Here is a 26,874-nt window from a genome sequence, read left to right on the forward strand (position 1 = left end):
TGCTACTGCACAGCGAATTGCAGTACCTTAGACGATTGGGCTACTCGAGCTTCCTCACTTGACTGAAGGGGCCACGGATTGCCCAGTAGTCAAAGGCGTTGCAATTCGTTGTATAGAGTAAAGACCCTATGATCGTTGGTTCGGATCCCAGTTCACCCTGATTATGTTTCTTGGATTGTCGGCACCATACCCATGCTTGTGGGTTTCACCAAAGTGGTAAAGGTCTAAGACCTACAGCACGTCAGGCTTTCCTCACACCATAAGCTGACATACTGTGATATAACTAATACTGTTCAAACAGACGTAAATCTCACTCACTTGACTGAAAGGCAAGTTATCTTATGTCACTGAGTACATGTCTGAAATTGACCGCCTCCGTGGTCTTGTGGTAGAGCGTCCGCCCGGAGAGCGGAAGGTCCAGGGTTCGATCCCGGGCTGCGTCATACAAAAAGACGTTAAAAGATTGTACTTGTTGTTACCCTGTCTGGCGCTCGGCATTAAGGGGCTAAAACAAGGACTGGTCGGCTCGGAGTCAGTATACTGTGTCTGAGTGGGGTATTCATGTTAAACTGCGGCATGGTATCTCAGTGAGCTAGCACTATAAATCGGCATCAGTCCGGGCTAGTACAAGCAGCCACACACACACATGCACGTCGCTATATAAGTGCAATAATCTTTGACGCGACGTTAAACCCAATTTCACCTCACCTCACATGTCTGAAATCAATCACTGGATTGTCTGGTCCAGACTCGATTATTTACGGACTGCCGTCATATAGCTGGAATATTGCTGGGTGCGGCATTAAACAACAAACAAACAAAACAGGTCTGAAACTCCACTCATGCTACATTCTCCCCTGTCAACAGAAGGCATGTCCCCGTGTGCATAGTTACGTACTGACACTTATTTTGCTCAAATTTGATATTAAAGTGCTCCGCCCCACGTTTGGAAACCAATGTAGTGACACAATATTTCCGATTCTCATATGATGCTTGTATGTGACCAAAGAGGTTAAACCCGTCAACAAGCTGACAAGGTACAGATGTCATTTGTGGGATGACTCCAGCGATGTTTAACCAAACACTCACTCAACCACCCTGTCCGAGTAGATATATATCAAATCAAATATTATATATAACAATTTTATTGAATTTATAGATAACAAACTATTTAACAAAATGAATGTATGCTGATTACATATATGTAAAACAAGACCCATATTTACCACTGACATCCTACATCAATAGAATATGTTCTACACGAAGGGCAATGGATGCACACGGTGTGCTATATAAAAGGAACGCATACGACGACCTCTGGACTGAAGAGGTGAAAGTGCATCAGCCAAAGTGCATGACTGAGAAGCTCAAAGCAGAAAATCATAGAATAAAAGTGAGATCCTCTAACTCAAGGTGTATATTCATATGAGAATTCATTAACTTGTTGATTCATTTCTTGACAAGATATTGCTTAACTTGCTCATCGCTTTCAACAAAAATAAATGTGAATACGTTGCCACCTGCTCTGCTTTTACCGATAAGCCAATCAGACCATTTATCAATTAGATTTCATGATTATCTAAGAAAAAAGAGAGGAATTCATACAAGCAAACATCCTTAAAACACACTTGAAAGTTTCTATGATCAAGTAAATCAAAACTAAGTTGACTTGATGACCTTAGAATCATTTCTTAAGGTGTTTCATGAATCCACTATTGAACAATCTAGTCTGCTGCCAAGTATAAGAATGTCATGCATTTGCTGATGACCTGTGAAGATCTGGGGTAGAATAGGTCTTCAGCAACTCATGCTTGCTGTAAAAGGCTACTATGCTTGTATTAGGTGACTAATGGGATCGGGTGGTCAAACTCACTAACTTGGTTGATGCATGTCATCGTATCCCAATTGATAGGAACGATGATGTCAATCACTGGATTGTCTGGTCCAGACTCAATTATTTACAGACCGCTGTCATATAGCTAGATTATTGCTGAGTGCGGCGTTAAAACAAACAAACATTTGCTGGTGAAGTGATCATCAGGTCCACATTGTGTTGCAGCAGGAGTTGAGAGCTGTAGGTGATACGCGAAGACTACAAATCTTGTGTTCCGTAAAGCGCGATTATGCTGAGATGATCTCAACTCCCACAAATAAACCTAAGGCAATTGTAGCACTATGATTGTGGAAAGATGAGCTGAATGATGAATTACGCAGCAATCCGCAATCTTCCAGCTGTGTCATGGCCGTCACAGGTCGCAAATAAGTGGTTGACTGCATGAACAATTATTCTCACTGTCGGGGTATAATGACACATTATCAATTCATTAGACGGATATAATAAGCATGGATTATTAGGCAACAATCTTGACCTGTATTTACACAGTAAACTAGGGACACAAATGTGCACTAGCTTATTAGCCCTTGTCAGTTTGTCTAATGTCAAGGGTATCCGAATGCTAGTAAAATTTCAGGATTTGTTGGGACTGTCCTCATATCATTAACGGTTAGAGTTCAAGCTGCATCCCAGAATTATATAAAACTACATCATAGAGACATTCACTCATTTCTTTATATATATAGGTATACTAAACAAAATAATCCACCCCATTCCATTCTCATCCGCTTCTCGGGGCACGGGTGCTGCGATACGCTGTGCAGAGTTGCGTCCCTTGTGCATGCCAGAAACCTATGATTGTGGGTTCGAATCCAGGTTCGCCCCGATTATGTTTCTAGGCTTGTCAGCACCATACCCGCATCACTTGGGCTTTCCTCCTGCATTAAGCTGACGCGCAGCGATATAACTAATACTGTTAAAAGCGGCGTTAAACCAGATTCACTTACTCATCTGCTTCTCAGTCCTAGCAGCCTATATCCATCCCATTTTATCTCTATGGCCTTCGAGTTAGTTATGTGAAACTGTAAAAACAATGAGTGCTGCAATGTGCTTGGTCGATAATTGTACATCTGTGAATTAAGACGCCCCCGACTTCCCACTATATACATGATAAGCTTAAGCTGGAAGTGTGTGGCTGTGAATAATCCTGAGTACACTTGCATGACGAAGGCTCTACAAAGTCAAGCTGGCCATGTGCTCCCTTCACCAGGTTCATCTTAAACCGTCAACATTTCATCAACTCTCAATGAAATGTTTATGCCGAACAATAAGTTGCTTCACAATTTCTTCTTCGATCTCTAATCCCTTGTCCGAATCTTCTTTTGAAAGTAAGATTGGCTTTTCTGTTTGCTTGGTTACAAGTACAACTTCGTACTTCCTTGTGTCAAGAAGGTTTGCTATCACCACCTGAAAATGAAATTCCATTACTCATTGATGTGATCTTGTACACCCTACTAAAGTTAGCTGTCAAACATGGGTTATTGGTAGTGAACCATGAAACACTCTATAACATCACAGTGGGGTTGCGATAGATACGTATCCCGATCTATAGGAGCGGATATGATACAGAGATTTTATTTCATAAATTGATACACCCCGAACCGAATCACAACTCTGAAATATCCGGGTTAGAATAGGTCTTCAGCAGCCCATGCTTGCCATAAAAGGCGACTATGCTTGTCGTAAGAGGCGACTAACGGGATCGGGTGGTCAGGCTCACTGACTTGGTTGATGCATGTCATTGTATCCCATATGCGTAGATCGATGCTCATGATGTCAATCACTGGATTGTCTGGTCCAGACTCGATTATTTACAGACCGCCGTCATATAGCTGGAATATTGCTGAGTGTGGGGTTAAACAACAAACAAACAGCTCTGAAAGTCTTGTTTATAAATTTCAGAGACCAAAGATGGGGTATTGAAGGGAAGAATGTAGGCTTGTGGGCGCACTGTGAATGTTATGCTATTTATAACCAACAGTGAAATGCGAGAGTATCTGCGTAAACTGGTTGTTTAACAGTTGGGAAATGATGACATTCATCAACCAACTCGGCGAGCCTGACCACCCGATTCTGTTTGCCGCCTCTTATGACAAGCATGGATGGCTGAAGATCAATTAACAATGAGTTAAATTTGTTTTTAGAGATTGAGTGGTACTGTAGAAATTTAGTTCAAACATCAATGAAATTAAAATATTTTTCCATAACAATTACTCATCTTCCAGAGGCAAGGGAGTTAACTGACTATAAAAGTCCAGTTTTCACCCTTGCCGAACTAGGCTGGAATTATGGAGTTATATTTTGGCTTGACTGACAAGTCTCATGTAAAGTCCAATCAAAATTGTGTAATGAAATCAACATCTGGTTCATGAACTGCCATGCAGATTTTAGTCGATTGCAGGATTTGCAAAGCATGTGTACTGCCAACTCGAAGTCAACAGATATTTTCCAAAGCTGTTCATATTTTTAATCAAGGTTCTCACGTGATTTCATAAACTTTGTGAAATAACCCGTTTTATCACAAAAAAAATTTTAATTACTGATCAGATTGTTTTGTTTGAAGCAAATGCAAGTGATATGAAGGGTGGAATCTCATTGGTCAATAGGAGGGACATAACTCATAATAGCCACTGGTGGTGCTATGATAGAGCACGGAAATTCCAGCCTAGTTCGTGAAGGGTTGACACTGGACAGTCAGTTAAATCCTTTGCCTGAGGAATACTAGGCAATTATATATTCCTTCAGAGGTGCTTTTTCTGTAAAAAAAATAGCTGTATTGTATACACAAGAAAATATGGAGCGTCATTAAAATGTTCGGTCATAGTTGGGGACACTTATAAATATTACTTACAGATTGGTCTAGAAGTTGGCTAAGGGGCTCAGTACGGTGAATACAGTATTGTTAATTTGACATTAACTGAACCCTGGTTGGTTCAAACTCTGTTACCTAAATATATCACAAGAGACAAAGGAACATTATGGTCTCAGCAAATATTTTATTATGCCTATAGTCCAATACACTTCTGACCACCTATGTGGTCTAGTGGATAGAGCATCTGCCTGGAGAGTGTAAAGTCAGTGGTTCGATCCCCATGTGCGTCACACCAAAAGATGTTTTGTTTCTCTGCCTGTTGCTCAGCATTGACACATTAAAACAACGACTGGTTGGTTCGGAGTCGGTATGCAGTTTTCTGAATGAGGTATTCATTTTAACACTTACCTGATGCTGGTATTTTTCTAGAGCTGCGTATGCCTTTTTTGACAGCAAATTTCTGTCCGTTTCAAGCTGAAAGGTCACACATATATTACGAGCATAGTGCAATAAAATAAGAAATATGGCATATATTTGAATAGATGAGGTTGGAAAAAGTTCTCCTAAATCCCACTTGTTTCAATAGTGATGATAAATATTAACTTTTCAAAAGTTCTTATATGAATACAAAGCATCTCATCAACAGTCAGTTTAAATATTTGTTCAAACTTTCAAGACCAAGCACTAAAAATGTACAGGCCATTCCTTGCGATGGAAGTATTTTAGTGAGCATGTATTTGTTCTTTTGTACCTTGAAAGAAACAACAAAGGCATTTGGTGCCCACTCATGGACGAGAGGTTTCAGCATCTTGGGCACAAGCTGCAGGGAGAGTTGCAGTGGTTTGTCTGTGGACGACTGGATCTTGTGTTCAGGCTGGCAAAGGAAAGTCTCTCACTTTAATTAGGAGATAACTATACTGTGTTCTCAATGTACAACATACGATCTGTAGGTCTGACATAGCATAGGTCACATGGGACCAAACTTCACCCCCAAATCCTAATCGGGAGACTACATATGAAAAGCCCTAAACGTCCCACAAATAATTTTATTACCCATAGGGTTAGAAATAACAGAGTTCATAAAATTGGATGTGTACTGGTGCCAATAACACTTCACACGCTCCAGTGTACTGTTAATGTCATCCAGACGTCAATCGATTCATATTGTGACATAAGGTCGGAATGACTTCACAGGTGGTCAGTGCATTTTTGTAGAGGGAAGCTCAAAAGGATTAAGAAATAATGGGATTTGAAGAAATTATTACACTTGAATGTGTAGCATATAGATTTTTCGAAGCTCGTGCAAGAATTTATGTATTACCCTTGCTCTTGCTCAGGAAATACCAGAATTCGGACATTCGTTTCATAAAATCAGTACATCTCTATAGATATTGTGAATTAAGTTTTAATAATGACAAAAAATAATTTTATATAGCATTGGTCAGTTGGTTTATTGTTTAAAGCCACACTCAGCAATATTCCAGCTACACGACGGCGGTCTGTAAGTAAGAGTCTGGACCAGACAATCCAGTGATTGTTATCATGAGCATCGATCTTCGCCATGTGGGTTCGATGACATGCATCAACCAAGTCAGCAAGCCTGACCACCCATTCCCTTTGGTTGCCTTTTACGACAAGCATAGTCATATTTTACGGCAAGCATGGGTTGCTGAAGACCTATTCTACCCCGGATCTTCATGGGTATTTTATATAGCAATTAGTTTCCATCATGTGTGCAACTGCAATATATACAACATATACCCAAAAGCGATGATGTACAGAATAGGTTTACACTGTCAATTCTAGTAATCATGGATCGCTGTCATCTCACAACATTTTGGAAGAAAACAGTTTCATAAAGATGGGTTTTTAGTTAAGTTACAATGTCAAGAGCTTTGTACCATTTCATGTTTGGGAATGTAGAAGTCCGACACGGCGGCAGCAAGGTAGAGAAGGGCTTTCTTGTTGATGGTGTTGAGAATCTGTGCGGAGGCCCGGAGGAGATGCAGGTACTCAGCCAGGGATGTGAAGTCTATGCTCAACAACAGGTCCTTCTCCTTCACACTCTCATACTCCTGGAGGACTGACTTCAGGGATGATGTGTGTTCACGCTTCACTGAACGTTTCAGGGACAAAACATCTCATTATGGACATTATTTGAGTGAGTGGATGGGTGGAAGAGTTAGTGGATGGGTGGAAGAGTTAGTGGATGGGTGGGTGAGTGAGTGGATGGGTGGGAGAGTGAGTGGATGGGTGGGAGAGTGAGTGGATGGGTGGGAGAGTGAGTGGATGGGTGGGAGAGTGAGTGGATGGGTGGGAGAGTGAGTGGATGGGTGGGTGAGTGAGGGGATGGGTGGGAGAGTGAGTGGATGGGTGGGAGAGTGAGTGTATGGGGGGTGTGTGTGGGTGTGTGTGTGTTTGAGTGAGTGGATTTGGGGTGGGGGGGGGGTGTTTGAGTGAGTGAGTTTTTTCGCCTCTTTCAGCAATATTCCAGCAACATCAAGGCAGAACTCCAGAAATGGGTTTCACACATTATTAACATGTGGGAAATTGAATAAGGGCCTTCAGTGTGACAAGTGAATGCTTTAACCATGTGGCTTCATACAATATAACTGTGCTTTCAAATCAGCAATCACTGTTGTGACTTTAAGTATTAACTTGTTCAAATTAACATATTTATATAGACTGTTATAAAGATTACATTTGAAATTAATATACTGAAAACAGCTAGCACAATACGACTTGTTTATTCAAGATCTAGACTCAAACTGCCATCTCTACAATATAATCGTGACATCCTCACAACCTGACCAGATATCCCAGCAACATGTACCAAATAATCGAGCACATACCATTTCTTACCAGTTACATAGCAACATTAGAATTCTCTATAACTCCCTGACAAGCTTTTACCTTCGTCATCACTTCCAGTATCTAGAGTTATCTCCCTTCGATCATATGCGGTTGTTGCTAACACAGGAACTTCAAACGAGAGTGAGTGAGTATAGTTTTATGCGGCTTTTAGCAATATCACAGCAGGGGACACCAAATATTGGCTTCAAACCCGGGCCTTCTGTGTGATGAGCAAACACTTTAAGCAATAGGCTACCCCCGCGAACCTGTTCATGGAATTCTCTGTGAGGATTCCTGGTTAGAATAGTTCCCAGGCAACCTATGCTAGTCGTATTAAGAGATGACCAAATGTTCCAGGGTCAGGCTAGGTTAAACTGTGTGTCATTCTACCCTGATGGTGAGTATAGCTGCTCACAATATCGATCACTGGATTGTCTGGTCAAAATATTCAAGTCTGGACCAGACAATCCAGTGATTAATAGTACAAGCAAGGTACAATGCTGTCGGGGTATGATGACACGCAAACAACCAAGTCACAGAGCTTGACTACACGATCCATTTACTGGTGATCACCTCATAGACAAGCAAAGGCTGCTAGGGGCTGTTCTAAACTGAGTTGGAAACTATGTACAGGGAAACTGTCACTGCTTTCAAGGAAATTGTGTCATTGGTGTAAATGGCTGAATCTTATTTTTATCAGCAAAATCACAGGTGTGAACCAAGTAATCAAGCATGGACCAGATAGACCAGTTGCTGACAGTGTGAGCCCCAATCCAGTCTGGCCAAGATCGGCCAGGTCATCAAGATTTGACCATAGCTCAACGGCTTACATTTCCTAACACACTTCAGTCATTCATCCAACAATATCTTACACATAAATGTCAGATTCTGATTCAATTAGACCCATGCTATTATTTTCAATGTACCCTTCTCACATGTTAGGGACATTTCTTGTGTTTCCTGCTAGAATCTCAAACTTTTGGCATTACATTTGGAACATACCAACTGCAAGAGAATTAATGAAGTAAGACGCGATTATCTAGATATTTACGATATATTTTCCGAATGAAATAGATCGAGGTGGAATGACTATAAGTTTGTTTGAAACCATCTAAAAACCAATTCCCCATTGTATTTGTCTCTTAGACAAGATACATAGGTATGGGAACCTGTTCTATCATACATGGCTCAATCCCAGACGAATTCTGTGGTAAAAATACCAAAAGCTTTGGATAGAAAGGATTAAAAATAATGAAAATTAGTGTATTGATTGACAAAGGGCAAATTCCACAATTTTTCTACAATTTTGTGATAAGTTACATTTTCTGCAAATATTTCTGCGATTGCAGAATCACAGAATTTGTCTGGGTCTGATGGTGAGACTTGTTCATAGGTGAGAATACCAGTTACTGAATCTCCCTTGGCCTCCAGCATATCCATCATGTGGCGCTGGACATGGCGAGAGTACGGCTCCAGCGACCTCAGTCGGTGCAGAAATATAACTGCATACCCTTGCTGCAGGAAATATCTGGCTCCAGGTCAAGGACACTCAAACAATCAATCAGACTATGCAAAAAACCTATATATGGTCTCTCACTGTCACTGCAAGGATATCTATACTCGGTATGAAGGCCATAGGCCCATGTACATCAATTCAGCAGGTGACAGATGGGTAGTTAATCTTCTCTCATTAACACTTCATTACCATTTTTATCATGTTACAAGATAATGACATATTGAACTTACTCATGTTAGGGTTATATCAATAAAACTTAGAAATATCATTTGATCAAAAGCAGTGTCTGAAACTCAGCAGAGGAAACTGAGAGCCTTAAGGGCCAGCACATTTAAAAACTGTAGGCCCAAACATTTTAGCTATATCAGGGAGATATACTCTTGTTATAGAAATGACACACCACAACCAGTCAACCAGAAGGTTTTACTGCTATCACACCGAGTTCCCAGAGACTGGTGAAAATGATCAAGGCAGTGCAACATGGGCATGCCAATAGAAAGTGGTACTCATCTGAAATTGCTCCAAACATACACAATCTACAGGGCCAAATGCAACAAGCAATACCACATCCTCTTCCAACATTTATCCTTAATGGGAGTTGCTAATTCTTAATAAACATAAAATTTGTCTATCAAATAATGAACCGTGAGTGTACATAAAAAATACTTAACTGCTTGATGTCAATTATACTCTTGATACAGACATAGTTTAACAGATTCACAAACTGTTGAATGCCAGTCTTACTGACTGCAATTTCTTCAACCTTCGCACCGTAAAGATCAGGGTTAGTACTGGTCCATGCTCGTCTTAATGGCGAGTATGCTTGTCTTAAGAGGCGACTAACGGGAATGGGGTGTCAGACTCTCTGACTTAGTTGATACATGTCATTGTATCTCAATCTCGATCTCGTAGATTGATGCTCATGATGTCAATCACTGAATTGCCTGGTCTTGATTATTTACAGACCATCGTCATATAGTTGGAATATTACTAAGTCCTGCATTAAACAACAAACAAACAAACTCTTAATCTCTGTACAAATTTTACTGCCACAATTTTAATTCTTTCCATGCAATTTTTTACGTTTGTTTCTGTTATGACGATTCAGGATAACAACAGCAACTTTTCTTGATTTTGATTCCTCAGCATCGAAAATCTTGAGGACATAACAACAGTATGTCAAGGTGGTCTGCCACACTGCCATTACATCGTTACAATAGTGTCACTGTGATATGAACTATATCTACAGTGAGCCAGATGTCATCACACATATTGTACTGTGATGTATTGCTGCAATCCTAACCAGTAAAGACAAGTGACTACAGATTTTTTTCAAATAACCTGGAGCAGAAGCCTAGGTGAGTTTCTTGCAAGACCTTCTCTCATAGGGCAAGAAGAGCCAACACAGCAACTTGGCAGATTTTAATACGTTAGGGCATACTTTATCACAAATGCTTGTCCAAAATAAAATTTGAAAATCGGAAATAGTGGAAAACACCAGAAATGCAAAATCGTTCCCCATACAAAAAAATTCCTCCAGTAAGGGGATTCCCCTTAGTGGAGGTTAAAACAGGTTCCTGGAGTTTGACGCCTTGGCATTTTCAATGACGAGCAAACGCCATAACCACTAGGCTCCCCGACCGCCCCCCCCATCAAGAAGTGACATGTACATATGATGAAGCATGCCCCCTGCACCTCCCTCCCCTTCTGGATCCACAGTGTTTGTTAGTTTGTACTTTAATGCCGCACTCACCAATATTCCTGCTATAAAACAGTGGTTTATAAATAATCAAGTCTGGACCAGACAATCCAGTGACTGACATCATGAGCAGCCATCTATGCAATTGGGATACGATGACATGCATCAACCAAGTCAGCGTGTCTGACCACGTTGTTCTGTTAGTCACCTCCAAGACAAGCATGGATTGCTGACCAAATTCCCAAACCAATTCTAACCCGGGTCTTCATGTCATGGATAAAACAAGATTCACAGTTTTACATTTTCAACGAAAACCGAGGAAGAGTGTTTTATCCTCCTTATCAATAGTCTTCATGCAAGACATTCCAGAAAATATAAGAGAACATTGGGTAACCTTATGGTGAAACAATACAATGGAATAAAAGGAATTTGATCAAAGTGTGCGAGAAAGATCCTGTGCTTTATGCATACAACTGAAGTCATGACATGTTAAATTGAACAACCTATCACCTAGGTCTTACAATTTAAATGTAAAACCTCTGCGCAGGTCTCCCTTGAAAGTAGTAACTCTCACAAGGTTACCATAAGATAGGATTGGTTGGTTGGTTGGTTGGTTGCTTGCTTAATGCCGCACTCAGCAATATTCCAGCTATATGATGGCGGTCTGTAAATAATCGAGTCTGGACCAGACAATCCAGTGATTAATATCATGAGTATTGATCCACGCAATTGGGATCGAAGACATGCATCAACCAAGTCAGCGAGCCTGACCACCTGATCCCGTTAGTCGCCTTTTACGACAAGCATAGTCACCTGGGTTGCTGAAGACCTTTTCTACCCCGGAATCTTCACGGGTCTATAAGATAGGAAGACACCTACAATACAAAAGGCAAAAGTGGCATTGATCCACAGTGACCTCCTTTAATGTCTGACACTGTGAAGCAAAGGATACTCAGCGGATGCAGAGCCCCTGGTGCCGATACTGAAGTTGTCGATGAAGCGGACTGTTCTGCTCTCAAGGGGCACTGTGGTTCCTCCTGACTAGATAAATGAAAAAGGGATAAATTCCACAAGATGGTGGGTGGATTGTTTGGGAGGGAGTAAGAGAGTGTGTAGGTCTGGGTGGAAGGTGGAAGAGTGAGTGAGTGAGTGGATGGGAGGGTGAGTGAGTGGGAGAGTGAGAGTGACTGGGTGAGTGAGTGAGAGAGTGGGTGAGTGGATGGATGGGAGAGTGGGTGAGTTGATGGGCGGGAGAGTGAGTGAGAGAGTGAGTGAGTGACTGGGTGAGTGTGTGGGAGAGTGAGTGACTGGGAGAGTGAGAGTGACTGGGTGAGTGGATGGATGGGAGAGTGGATGGATGGGAGAGTGGGTGAGTGGATGGGTGGAAGAGTGAGTGAGTGGATGGGTGGGAGAGTGTTTGTTTGTTTTTTGTTTAACGCCACACTCAGCAATATTCCAGCTATATGACGGTGGACTGTAAATAATCCAGTCTGGACCAGACATTCCAGTGACTGACATGCAGTTGGGATACAATGACATGCATCAACCAAGTAAGCGAGCCTGACCAGCTTATCCTGTTAGAGGCCTATTACAACAAGCATAGTGGCCTGTGGAGAGTGAGTGGATGGGTGAGTGAGTGGATGGGTGAGTTTTAGACAGGCAGCACATGTGAAACAAGAAATTAAGTAAAAAGCAAAGGTAAGAGATATGTAACTTATAACATATCCCTCTGGTGAGACATGTGACAGAGTAATCATAGTATCATAAGCATACAGTGTTAGAAATTGGCACTAGTCCTGTAGTCCTTGCCAAACTGCCTCATAGTTAAGGTATCATAAGGACTATTAGAAATTTGACCTTTTTAAGGGGTTACCTATATGTTATCATTATAAGGACTAGTGGACTAAAACTGTTAGTTTCTACCACTGGCATAACATATTTTTTTGCAGTATGATATGTTTATGTGACAAGTTGATTAATGTTAAAACATGCATGGAAACAAGAGTGTGTCCATTGTGACGCCTTGATCAAAATGATAATTATGATGTCTGCTTATGCCGGCCAGTTGACTTGAAAATGGTTTGTACAAGATGACTAGCCAAACGATGAAGTATCCTGGTTTTGTGTATCCCCTCTTGTCCTACCGGGGATTTATCCAGAAAACTAAACTAAGTGCTTCTGGCATGCAAATTTGGGATGAAAATTGTTATTTTGTTCAAAATTGCGATTTTTAAAAAAGTTCTTGTGTTCCTTAATTCAGAGGTGTTTTGGCATTGTATTTTGATACTGCAATGAAAAAATATATAACTAAGCATTAAAATCTCTTTCAATTTATTGGTCTTGTAATCAATGACAAACAGGTTAATCTATATATAGCAGCCCTGAGTGGTTTATTCTCCCTGCAGTGTTTTACAGTACGATAAACAATGACCATGGGTCGTTTATTTCTCATATGAGATACTGGTATCAACATTATGTACAGCCTCTTTAAGGATGTTGATGAAATGTAGAAGCTTTAAAAATATACTACCAAATTTTAATAATGATGACTCCCTGAATAGAATCCGACCTCGGAAATGTCGGACAAGACCATTTTACGAACAGGTGGATAAGTTTGGTATTTCCTGCATATTCGCCTATCTCCGTGTCGATTATCTGTACCTTTTCTCCTGATACCGATTGTCATATCTCTCCCACTTTTGGATGAGATCATTCAGCCACTGCGTTTATCTACATAGCCCCGCTACATATATGGGGAACAACTTACTAGACACTTCCCTCTCAAAAATAATGTTGTCCATTATGTAACGTCATCCATATATACTCAACAACAAAAGTTCCTGTGACACCAGTATTTTAGTGTATTTTTCAAACAAGTTTGGATTTCAATATTGTAGTACATGTATGGCATCAAGTCACAAAAAACGCAACTGTTACAGAAAAGCATGCATTCCATGCAAAAGTTTACTTTTATGCAAGCCCCATGCATTTCACTACCCAAGAATGGGTATGAAAACATACCGATTTATGGGATTCCATATGCATTGTTTAGCATCGTGCTGACAACAACCACTCAGAAAAACAACAAAATTACGCAATTATTCAACATTACGAAATGCCACGCCTGTCCAAAAATGAGCGTTTGTGAGCCACTTGTATACTTGAAGCAGGATCGAGTCAATGTGATGTTGTCTTTTTTAATGTCCACAGAAACACCATTTGGTGTTAATGGCAACGTTGGCAACAGACGAATGCAGTCAGAGACCGACAGACCATCCTTGGAGTGGCAAGCTACACGTAACCAATAATCAACAAGACAACTGGATTCGAACAACACACCTACGAAATCGATTCCAGCCAGCAACAGTGACTGCAAGAAGCATCCCTGGTCTTCAACGAATATCTTCACAAACCGTACGTCATTGCCTCAGATGTGCAGGGATTATCGCCAGAAGACCCGCAAGACGTCCCATTTGGACACAAAACCACAGTCAAGCACGTCTACAGTGGTGCAGACAGCGTCCATTTAGTTGGGACAAGTTCTATTTACCGACGAGTCTCGTTTTCACCTCAGCCACAGCGATGGACGGATTCGAGTGTACCGACCTCCAGGTGAACGTTACGTCAATCATTGTGTCATGGAAGAAGATCGGTTCGGGGGCGGCAGCGTTACGGTATGGGGTGGGATTACAGCAAGACAGAGGACCCGTTTGATAGTGGTAGAGGGAAATCTCAATGGACAGCGCTACCGCGACGAGATCATCGGCCCTGTTGTTCTTCCGTTTTGGCGTCGTCATGGCCCAGGCATTACCTTTCAACATGACAACGCCCTGCCTCATATTGCTCGACTTGTTCAGGATTCTCTTAAAAACAACAACGTGAATGTCATCCCCTGGCCGGCTCGCTCCCCTGATCTCTCACCAATCGAGCACATGTGGGATGAGATGGATCAGCGCCTTCTACGTCAACCACGTGTTCCACAGATACTCCAGGAACTTCAAAACATGCTCCAGCAGATATGGACAGATATCCAATAGGACTTTGTGCGATGCCTGGTCTATTCCATGGGACGAAGATGTGTTGCTTGCATCGCAACCAGAGGTGGACACACACGCTATTGATTTGTAAATTGACATTTTGGCATTTTCATGTTTTTTATGAAATCACACATTTTCTGAAGTCAGTATGGCAAATTAAACCATTTGAACACTTACAGGAGTCTTTTATCTGTTGCAAACCGAAATTGTTTCAGATTTGGTATTAAACATAACTTGGCATAAATCTTATTCAATGTCACAGGAACTTTTGTTGTTCAGTATATATAAGGCATAGGACATATTTTTTTATGGGACATTTTTAATTCTAATTTGGGAATTTATCAGCAGGTCTAGAAATATTCCTGTCTACAGTAGCACTCTTTCTATCTTACACATAGTAATTGAATATTCTTTATTGTTATAAAGATATGAAATAAATGTTATGACTGCTTCACAATGAAAACCACAAAGATTTGCTTGTTTATGAAGGAGGAACAATCTATGGCGTGGGCGATGTATGTGTATGTGAGCGTTGTTATGGAAGAAACGTGGATGAAAATGGATGTATAATTTCCACTTTAATGGACACACGTGAAAAGGATAAATTTCACCATGTTAAGGAAAAGTGATTTTATGAATGCTTCATCAAATATATCCACGAAGTATCGCAGATGCGATTTATGCCCCTTTATATAATCCAAAGTTCATGCGCTGAAAGATCCATGTTCCATCTTTAAATATGACACTGCTAATAGAACATGTCAACAGAACATGTACTCAAAACGATCTATTTTCAACAGTTACGAACATTCTCTACATAAACAGTAGGGCCTAGTTTCAATTCAAAATCCGCATGTGGAAATACGGACTGCACGTGAAAGTAGTACATTGGATTGATACTCACTGATACAAGGACCACCCTGTTCCCGATCGCACTGTGTTTGGATACAAATTCCCTCATATGCTCGTATTTGTCATTGAACCTTTCCGGCACTGCTGTTTGTGCGAAGAAATCATCTTGATTTGTTGATGCCGCACTCATGATTCGTCTTTTGCAAAAACCCTGTTCCTGTAAACTTTCAACACTGTATGGCCACTGACAACACTGCGAGCGAGTCCGCAACCTCGTAGCAAAGAGACACCGTTAATATGTAAAACACGAACAGCGCAACGAAACACGATTGCTTGATTTAAATACACATGGTATTGCAACAGCTGTGCACAATTTAATATGTAGCATTCTAATAAAAATTCGCTGTTTTACCCAATAAACGATCTCAATGAGTACAAGGTATTATATTGCTTGTACATGCAGAAATATGTTTTATCCAATATGAAATACTAAATGTAAATTTTAACAAGAACTCGTTGTTGTTATTATCAATATTGAGACATGATTATTTTTAAATAAATAGATATATTGAGATGGATTGATGGATGAATAAACGACCAGTGGACCCTGCGCAGTAGAACAAGCGTCGTTGACCATGTGCAGGGTTGACTGAATCAACATATAAAGATTCAGTCAACCCTGCACATGTTACAGTGTTTGAAATGAAATATACTACAGTTGGTTCACGTAGACATATAAGAACGAATTAATTATTCGTTATTAAAACATATGTTGTTTGTTTGCCATACGTGAAGGTGGAGTGTGTGCGTGTGTGCGTGTCTGTGTGTGTATATATACACTCCAATCTTTTTTGGGCGGTCGGGTAGCCTAGTGTTTAAAAGCGTTCGCTCGTCAGACCGAAGACCCGGGTTCGATTCCCGACATGGGTACAATGTGTGAAGCCCATTTCTGGTGTCTCCCGTCGTGATATTGCTGGAATATTGCTAAAAGCGGCGTGCAACCGTACTCACTCACTCACTCCACACTGTCTATCCATCTATTCCACTGTATGCATACATCCTATACCTATCAACCTGTTTTACAGTAAAACATTCGTCTTTACATATTTTTATTGTACTAGAATATGTGTAGTTTCCATAACACAGCATCTGATTTAACATATATCTAATTTAAGAATGATCTTAGAAACCCCGGGGCGGTCGGGTAGCCTAGTGGTTAAAGCGTTCGCTCGTCACGCCGAAGACCCGGGTTCGATTCCTGACATGGGTACAATGTGTGAAGCCCATTTCTGGTGACCCCCGCCGTGATATTGCTGGAATATTGCTAAAAGCGGCGTAAAACCATACTCACTCACTCACTCTTAGAAACCCACAAAACAATTTTTATCATGCGCATGTTGATCGTTTACAAGTATGTTTAAGTAAGGATAAGAATTTATGTATGAACAACTACTTTGTTACAACCATGCGCGACGTGTCGGTGTTAGAACCTACACCGAAACGTCGCTCTTAATTGTAATAAAGAAGTTGTTCATCCATAAATTCCATCCTTACTCTAACTTCTAAATGCTTCAAAAGAAGTTACAAGTATGTTTGTATATTTTTGTTTATGCCACGCTCAGATATAGTCCAGCTACATGAGGGCGGTCTGGAAATAATTGAGTCTGGATCAGGCAATCCAGTGATTGATATTAGTAGCATCGATCTACGCAATCCGGTAAGAACATAAAATCAACCAATTTTTGTAAGTTACGCACGCGCACGCCCTTACGAACGAACACACGCACGCACGTCCGAAATCCCCGCGAGTGAATAAGTACATGTATATTCTCGTAATACTTCACATGGTTTCTTAAACAAATACTAGAATGCAATATTCAAACCTGTATTATTTAAATATTCCTGTGAGGAAACGTTTGGCAACATCCTATTTTTATGGTGATGTACATCCGCGGCTTCATATAGTAACAGTAGACATTATATTCTGACAATCATATCACAATATTCTATATATTTATTTAAATACACACGAGAGGACTGCAGTTTTACAATAGAACAATAAAAAAACTTTATGTCGAATACGTTATCAAAAGCTGTGAGTGTGGCTCATCATTCCAGAGACTTGCTCAACCACAGTACGTCAGTGATTTATTGTAGCAATATCACAAGTGAGTGAGTTGGGTTTAACGCCCCCTTTAACAGTATTCCAGTTACATCGCGGCGTGTCAGCTTAATGTAGGAGGAAAGCCCGAAGTGATGCAGGTCTCAGACGTTTACCACTTCGGTGAAACCCACGAGCACGGGTATGGTGCTGACAAACCTAGAAACTTAATCGGGGCAAACCGGGATTCGAACCCACAACCATAGGTTTCTGGCATGCAGCAATATCACAAAACGGGATCGAGATAAGAATGGGATAGGATGGAGTTTCAAGAATAATTCTATTCCAGAATCTGTAAATAAAAGCGACAAAACCCTTTCGATGCCAAAAGGAGAGTCCATTGTATGATTCCGACTATATCATGAGCATGAGGTGAAATGGGGTTTTCAACGTCGCGTTCAAGATTATTGCACTTATATAGCTACGTGCATGCACGTGTGTGTGTGTGTGGCTGCTTGTACATGTACTAGCTAGTAAGGTTCGTCAATTCGCTGTCTAGAGTTGCGTCCCTTGAGGACCTCAGAAACCTATGATTGTGGGTTCGAATCCCGGTTCGCCCCGATTATGTTTCTAGGTTTGCCATCACCATACCAGTGCTCGTGGGTTTCACCGAAGTGGTAAACGTCTGAGACCTGCATCCAATATGTTTTAAACGCCGTGCGATAACTGGAATACTGTTCAAAGTTGCGTTAACTATTTACGTTTAATTCGATTATCCTTAAAGTAGTATCAATTATTCTACATTTATACCAGAAGCCAAATAATATACCACCTGTAACCAACTTGTACGATAATACTTATACGCATCATATTGCACAGTGTCGTGTGTCATGTGTCATGATATGTCATGATTCTCAGAGCTATCCCGCGGTGTACATGCATATAATGTCGCCATGCACCAGCGCATATCAACAATCTGGGGAACAACGCTATCTGTATGTTAATGTAACATTCTTATTTCCTTCTGAGCCCAGTTCCCTGCTACGTCACAAATATTGACAGACAAGCTGCAGGAAGACTATATAACTATATATATATAACTATTTACAACAAATTTCAATGTATTTGTTTTTTGTTTGTTGCTTAACGTCGCACTCGGCAATATTCCAGCTATATGACGGAGCTGTATAAAATCGAGTCTGGACCAGTCAATCGGGTGATTGAAATCATGAGTCAGTAGGTAGGTAGGTAGGTTTTCTGTTTGTTGTTTAAATGCCGCACTCAGCAATGTTCCAGCTATATGACGGCGGTCTATAAATAATCGAATCTGGGCCAGACAATCCGGTGACTGACATCACGAGTGTGTATGTGTGTGTGTGTGTGTGTGTGTGTGTGTGTGTGTGTGTGTGTTTGTGTATGTATATGCACGTTAGTGCGCATCTGCAATAGGGAGATAAACATTACCGAGAATAGAGGAACAAGCACTTCAAACCATTTCCTCTTATTGTTGTGACACTCGTGAGCCCCAGTAGTAGACCTTGTCTGTATTGCCGCCGTTCACACAATACCAGCGGCTTATCATAGCGCTGTTTAGGCCCCTGAGAACCATCTCACCAACAGCTCATAAGTTGTAACTCGTGTAAGCCTATATACTTGTACTTTTGAAACAATGTCTGAAGAAGTCAATCTTGCCTCTAGCGATTTCCAATCAATCGAAGGACTAAACGAAGAACTTGGAGCAAAGGCAGAAAAACAGAAAAGCACCGGCGATGATGACCAAGCACAAGGGGACAGGGTAAGTGTGTGAGTCGTGTTTTACTAAGTGGTAATTGCACGTGCGTGAGCAAGTGAATACGTTTTTTACGCCGCAGTCAGCAGAATATTCCACAATATCACGGCGACCTGGAAATTATCGACTCTGTACCAGGGAAACCTGTGCCAGAAAAAATGGACACAGATCCACGTCACTAGGGTACAATTTCACGCACTCGTTCAAATAAATTCATTTCCATTTCTCGTGTCTGCCGTCGTGATTTTACCGGAATATTGCTAATAAGGGCATATCATCCATACTTAGTCACTATTCTTAGTGCACGTGCCATTCGATACAGGCACCCGAGTAAAGGAAAATGAATAAATTTCAAGACGTCAACACCAGAGAATAACCAGTCTCGATTATCCGCCGAACAGATTCCATTGGGAACAAAAGGCAAAATAGCGGTGAAAATTGTATGAATGGATCACTGAAAGTGAGTGATCGTGAAAAGGGTAAGCGTGTCGTGAATTATCAGCGGCCCGACGGCGGCCTGTAAAGGTTACACACAACCAAATGTTTTCCCATAGACTTCTATAGTAACGTTATATTTTTTTTAAAAATAACTAAGCATTCAACAGCTATTACCTGTACGTGTGTGCACAGTTTGGCCTTAGAGCAGCAATAAAAACATAAAAAATGACTAGCTTATCCAGCTCCTTTTCCGAGTACAGGAAGCTAAACACACCACCCCCAGTTTCGCACCAAATGTCACCTACTTGAAAACAGCTGTGGTCACATTCAGCATAAGTCATCATGTTGAAAAAGACAGTACTAAATATAGAAACACATGGTCAGTTTTAATAACTGTTTGGATGTATATTTGAAAGACATAAACATCTTACAGAATATCCTCCAATCACAGCCTGCAGATTTCTCTCGATCTGCACTGAAGGCTCCCTACGTAAATCGCACTGTCCAAACTAAACCAACCTGACAGTCTTGACCATCCAATCAAGTCGGTGTTCAGTCGGCCCTGACGACAGTAATAGGCGATTTTAACTGACCAGGAAACGTCATTTGCATGACGTCATATGGTCAAATAACACTATGTCTTCGTTTGTTTTCAGCTTACATTGAGGAACAGAGCAGTAGATAAGGGCAAGAAGATCATTGTCTTTCTCGTTCCCATATTTGCCAGTGTGATAGTGAACATCATAGCTGGGTTCTTCTACATGTCGTTCCTGTTCGTCGTCCAGATTGTTGTTACAAGGGCATTCGATGAAGATGGAGAGATGGTCACTAAAGTACAAAACACATTTAGGGTGTTTTCTGCGCTGGCAAGTATGTTGTGCTAATTGTGATATTAAACTGTCCCCTCAAGGTGTACGTTTTTCGTGTTTTTTTGTAGGGATCTTCCTTGTTTGTTTCCTTGTTTGTTGTTTAACGCCGCACTATTCCAGCTATTTGACGGCGGTCTGTGTCTGAACCACACAATCCAGTTATTGACATCATGAGCATCGATCCTCACAAAGTCAGCCAAGAAAGCGAGCCTGACCACCCGATCGCCTCTTACGACAAGCATAGTTGCCTTTTACGGCAAGCATGGGTTGCTGAAGACTTATTCTACCCCGGATCTTCACGCGTCGACATACATCTATAACATTATTACGTATATAATTATGCATGATGTATATCTGTTTATTTGTTGTTTAACATTATGACAGCGGTCTGTAACTAATCGATTGATATCATGAGCATCGATCTACGCAATTGGGATACGATGACATGCATCAACCATTCCCGTTAGACGCCTTTTACAGCAAGCATGGGTTGCTGAAGACCTGTTCTACCCCGGATCTTCACAGGTCTGATGTAGATCCACAAATACATGTATACATATTGATAAACAATAGGTTTCTGTCTATTTGGAACTTCACAGTCGGTCCAAATATTCTCATGGCCATACCCACAAGTGTCGTTCTAGTATGTTGTTGACGTTGTTGGACTGTTATACACCAGTATAAGTAGTTATCGGGTGGTAAGAGCTGCATTTTATCATAATACATGATAATTTATTTTCGCCGGAATACGAAGATGAATGAAATATGGTTATATTGCACATCTGTGGTTATTCCAGCTACTCGGGGGCAGTGGTGGTAGTGGTCAAAGGCGCCGCGATTCCCTGTGCAGAGATGCGTCCCTTGGGCACGCCGGAAACCTATGATTGTGGGTTCGAATCCCGGTTCGCCCCGATTATGTTTCTAGGTTTGTCAGCACCATACCCGTGCTTGCGGGTTTCACCGAAGTGGTAAACGTCTGAGACCTGCATCACTTCGGGCTTTCCTCCCACCTTAAGCTAACACGCCGTGATATAACTGGAATACTGTTGAAAGCAGCGTTAAACCCAACTCACTCACACACTCACTCACTCACTCACTATTTCAGCTGCTTCCTGTGCGCCGCTTATGATCAGATACGGCTTCCGGAAGGTCGCCCTGGGCGGAAGTGTTCTACTCATCTTTTCCTGTATCTCGTCGTCATTGACAACCACAGCTGACATTCTGACTATACCATATGGATTTATGGGAGGTATGTGTTAGCATCGCCCCTTATATACACGTCACATTATTTTTTCATTAGTCAGTGATTTTTAGACAAAGCGGTGTACGGTGCACAGCTTGAAATGATATACCCCCGTTGTTATGGTAACATACATTTTGCCGATAAATTCGTTTTAGGCTATACTAGCGTCTTTCACCCAAACGGCGTCGCATTATGTGTACCACTATTGACCTTAGACGTGTTGGATGAACAAAGCCGAAACAGAAACAAACTTTTGTATTTTACACGGGATTGAAGAAATAGTTTCTTTTGTCAATAAAACGATATAGGGCACATAGACGGATATACTTTTTCTCTCTATAATTTCCCCCTTTCTCTTTCGCCTACCATTCTGTATCCCTATACGTTCGGCTAATATTATAATTATATCAATTGTTATTGAAAAACTGCTTTAAATGTTTATCCTGACTAAGTATCATACGGAATCTTTGTAAGGCATTGCTTTGGGCCTTCTACGGACTACTGGTTTGGTGGCCACCATCGACTACCTCAACACTCGCCCAGCTCTCGCTCTCTTCATCAGCGTCATCAGCTTCGTCATTGGGAACATCATCGGCATCATTGTCATCATCTTCGACTTGATTCAATATCTGGACAGTAGACGGAGGTGGTCCAACGTCATGAGAGTGTTTGAGATAACGGCTGTGATAGGACTTCTCGCTGGTAGTTTTCTGCAGAAGAACTCACAGACCCAGCAGAATGTGCCCAAGCTCTTCAAACATCCACCTTTTTATTTCCTCATATGGATTAGAGTTGCCGCTTCGGTTGGTAAGTTTTTCCCCAGTAAACTACGGTTATTTCGAACTCAAAGGGACCAGTAATTTTAGTTTGTTATAACCGTAGTTCGTTATAAGAATATATACACAATATATACAGCAAATGCCCTGGACCAAAACATATGTTCGTTCTATCCGTCAGTTCGCTACAAGCGTGTTCGTTATTAACGTAGTTTACAGTACAACACATTTCAAATGATCTTCTCTCCTAACTGTGTCGTGGGTTCTAATCGGTGTTCTTTGTGAATCCTGGTTGACATCCAAGTGTTGTCCAAGTAAACCCGATATAATCTGCGTCATTTGGCCTGCGTGCCGTCATGTAACTGAAATACATTTTGAAGGACCCAGTCATCTCATTGGATTCTGAGGAGGACAATAGCCACTACCTCTCTATGCCGAAGTAAACATGGATTTAGCTGCGTTTTGAAATCTTTGATGAGCGTTTTAGAAGTTGGAAGAACATGGCAATTTTTATAGATAACAACTTATTTATCCTTGTGACGATGTTTCTGAGCTACTTCTTGCCCATTCACCCAAAGTAACCATGACACATAGTTGCAAAAAGTTCCATAAAAAAAGTTTCATGTCTTCTTTTATTTGTGTTGTTGCCAACATGTTGTCTCTAAAGAAACGGGGCGGTCGTGTAGCCTTGTGGTTTAAGCGTTCGCTCGTCACGCCCAAGACCCGGGTTCTATTCCCGACATGGGTACAATGTGTGATGCTCATTTCTGGTGTCCCCCGCCGTGATATTGCTGGAATATTGCTAAAAGCGGCGTAATACCACACTCACTCACTCACTCACTCTAAAGAAACCATCGTATAGCTGGAATACTGCACTGCGACGTTAACAGACGCTAACGATTCGAAGATTTTACGTACTATAGTTGAACCTACTAGTCGATATTTACATGAAGCTTTATACTGTTATGGTTGTCGTATAATACATGCATACAGGTGTTCCATAATTAATAATAACACTTATGGATTTAATTTTATCACAACAGGATTGTCAATTCTCCTACCGTCGGCTCAACTCATCCCTTCTGTAAGAGGCTTCAACACAAGCTTGGCTAGCACCATTTTGTATTTCGTCCTCTTCGTCAGTCAGTTGATCGTGCTGATTGTTCTGCTGATCATCCGAAAGTTCCAGAGAGAAAATCTTAAAAAGTCAGCTCTTTTATCGATGGGAATCCTGATCTTAGTTATCGGCCTTGGCACCATGGTCCACCAGGTGGCGTTTGTTAACATTTGGGTTGTAGGAGTTTTTGCCTTGGTGCTGGGAACCGTGACTGGTTCGTGTTATCTCGTTGTACATCATATACACTATACACTGTATTTGTATGTTTCATCTCCAAACTGTATGAATTTATATTGATGCAGCTTGTAGGACATCGTTTCAACCCCCAAAGTGACAAGCGAGTATTATATGCATCTCTTCGGCGCCTCACTTTTCACTTTTTCCCACATGAAGCTGCAATACTGCGGTTTAATTGGTGTTAAACCCAACCCACTCACTCACTTATTCTAGGTTTGCCCATGCTCGCGGGTTTCACCTAACTGATACAAGCGTGAGACCTGCATTACTTTGTGCTTTCCTCCCACACCATGCTGACATGCCGTGATATAACTACGGTATATAAATACTGTTTACAGAGACGTAAGGGGCGGCGGGGCAGCCTAGTGCTGAAAGCGTTCGCTCGTCACGCCGTAGGCCAGGGTTCGTTATCCCACATTGGTACAATGTGCGAAAACCATTTCTGGTGTCCCCGCCGTGATATTGCTGTAATATTGCTAAAGGCAGCGTAAAACCACACTCACTCACTCACTACACAGATGCAAACCCTCCATCACTTACTCACATTTTAGCGATGTGTTTTGTCTGATGAACCACAGTGAATGAGGTACCTGAAGACTTGTGATTTGTATTCATATTACAGCGTTCGCTCAAGTAATGATGCCACTGGCGTTGGTCCACGCCACGGGAAGAAGCAACTTGAAACTCTCCCTACCAATGCTGGGATGCTTTGAAGAGGTGGGGGGACTTGTAGGCGGCTCTAGCATGGGTATGTTGTACTGCTTGGTACTGATACACGATCTCGTTATCCTTTATTTAAGGAAATGTAATAAGTAGATGTTGGTGTTCTTGTAACAAACATGACCGATTCAATGCCGATTTGTCTTGTGCTTTCTCTGGTGAACCTTCAGGGCTCTTGGAGATTCCAACTTTGAATTAGTGCCCATCAGTATAGGCTTGCCGTTAGAGGCTACTATAAGGATTGAGTGGTCGCACTCGGTGACGGTTGACTGCGTTTCATCGTACTCCATTGGACCAGTGCCGTAGCCAGCCGGGGGGCAGGGAGGGCAGTTGCCCCCCTAGATTTTTTTAATATAAAACAGTTTTATTTGAATCAAGTTGGGGACAAGTGATACTTGTACAAATATTTGCCTCCCCTGTAAAAAAAAGTTAACTACGGCCTTGATTGGACGTTGTTCATAACATCAATTACTGGTTTATCGACCGAGTTATACAATAAATGAATAAACAAACAAATAAACAAAACAATCTGTTTTCTATTTTTTACTTTATTTTCAATTCACCATGATCACATGAGCTTTTAACATGACAATACTCTATATATTCGAGTCTTTCTCGTGTTCATAAAGCGTCCTGTCTGTGTTTGTCATTTTAGCAAAAATCATAAAAGAAACATCCTCTGTAAATGGAGCCTTGTATTTTGCTGGAGTGTCCCTGATCATTGCCGGAGTTGGTGCCATCATTGCATGGGTGCTGATAAAACGCTGGCCCCCTCTCAGTGATGTGGCTGTCTCCCGGGCTTTTGTGAGGGGCGTCGAGAACGCTGGCGAGGAGGAGGAGGAGGCTGAGGACACCGGAGAGGACACTGGCAATGGCGAGACTGCTGGGACCCAGTAGCTGGTGTTTCACACGTCGATTGTGAAACATGGACAGCTTGAAACTCTATCTCGGATATCTGCGACACTGGATACATTGTTGATGTTGATGTTAGTATTGCAAATGCCAGAATGTCTGTTATGAAGACAAGCGAGTTGAATATTGAATAATTGTTATCATTGCGTCAACGATGTTGGTTTGTTCACGGCTATGATGATGAAAGATAGTGATCTTGAATTTTAATTTTTTGTTTGCAAAACCTAAAACAATGATATACAGTCATGCACCTGCTTGAAAATATAAAAAAATATGCTTTGAAAATCAACTCGAATGTTTGAATAAAAAGGTTTTCATTTGAAAAAGAATTCACGTTTTTTCATGTAACACTTGATTGAAAAACAATATACACACGGCGCCTTTTATCAAATACAAAGAATACAACTGCAAGAATGCATGCATCAACACAAGGTTTTGCACGAAGTAATCGTGCCTTCGATGAATCTTAACATATATGATAAACTAACAAACACCATACCTAAGTCTAAGTCAAATTATCATATGTTTAAAATCAAAACATATTTAGGATTAAGTATTTGAATGACATTTAGAAGTGATATATATAAGAATGTGCATACATACACATACGGGAATGTATGGATGTCAACTTTATTATGAGGAATACAACGTTTCGGAGTATATACCTACTCCTTCATTGGGTGAATAAATGCTGTGAAGCAGAGAACATATATATGTACCTATGAGAACAACAAAAATAATAAAATAACAAAAGTGCAAACTTCACAAGGGAAGCCAACAGTTAATTGGCGCTAATAGGTGATTAGTAATGGAGAAATTGAAGCCGGGTTCTAATCCGGGGATCTGGAGGGCCAAGGGAGAACATCAACGTTGTTGTGTAGACAGGCTCTTGTGACCCGTGTTGTATGCGGTCGAGCGTTGTCCTGTTGGAATACACCGTTGCCGCTGGCTACAATTTGGAGGACGTGCGGTAGAATAATGTCGTTGGTGTATCATTGAGTCGTAAGAT

General features: G+C 41.2%; 2 protein-coding genes across 3 annotated transcripts; one reads left to right on the top strand and one right to left on the bottom strand.

Annotated features, from left to right (window-relative positions):
• Nucleotides 1-1,896: 1,896 nt before the first annotated feature.
• Nucleotides 1,897-15,963, bottom strand: LOC124134668 (phosphopantothenate--cysteine ligase-like). 2 transcript variants are annotated; one of them, XM_046499612.2, is made up of 7 exons: nucleotides 15,716-15,963; nucleotides 11,727-11,815; nucleotides 8,963-9,087; nucleotides 6,608-6,822; nucleotides 5,458-5,580; nucleotides 5,115-5,180; nucleotides 1,897-3,301 (listed from the first exon to the last, which is right to left on the bottom strand). In XM_046499612.2, exons 1-7 carry the CDS (start codon nucleotides 15,851-15,853, stop codon nucleotides 3,131-3,133), a joined length of 927 nt encoding a protein of 308 aa, XP_046355568.2. In that variant the 5' UTR covers nucleotides 15,854-15,963; the 3' UTR covers nucleotides 1,897-3,130. The 2 variants fall into 2 exon arrangements, with proteins under 2 accessions (XP_046355568.2, XP_046355569.2); XM_046499613.2 differs by having other exon boundaries at nucleotides 8,963-9,091; nucleotides 15,716-15,767.
• A 3,314-nt stretch (nucleotides 15,964-19,277) lies between these two features.
• LOC124128303 lies at nucleotides 19,278-26,191 on the top strand. The gene is made up of 7 exons (XM_046491691.2): nucleotides 19,278-19,559; nucleotides 20,648-20,861; nucleotides 21,966-22,109; nucleotides 22,578-22,910; nucleotides 23,923-24,210; nucleotides 24,856-24,981; nucleotides 25,609-26,191. Exons 1-7 carry the CDS (start codon nucleotides 19,434-19,436, stop codon nucleotides 25,848-25,850), a joined length of 1,473 nt encoding a protein of 490 aa, XP_046347647.2. The 5' UTR covers nucleotides 19,278-19,433; the 3' UTR covers nucleotides 25,851-26,191.
• Nucleotides 26,192-26,874: the final 683 nt, after the last annotated feature.

This window comes from Haliotis rufescens, unplaced genomic scaffold (assembly GCF_023055435.1).
Source record: "Haliotis rufescens isolate VD_foot unplaced genomic scaffold, xgHalRufe1.0.p SCAF_4, whole genome shotgun sequence".
Taxonomy (NCBI): domain Eukaryota; kingdom Metazoa; phylum Mollusca; class Gastropoda; order Lepetellida; family Haliotidae; genus Haliotis; species Haliotis rufescens.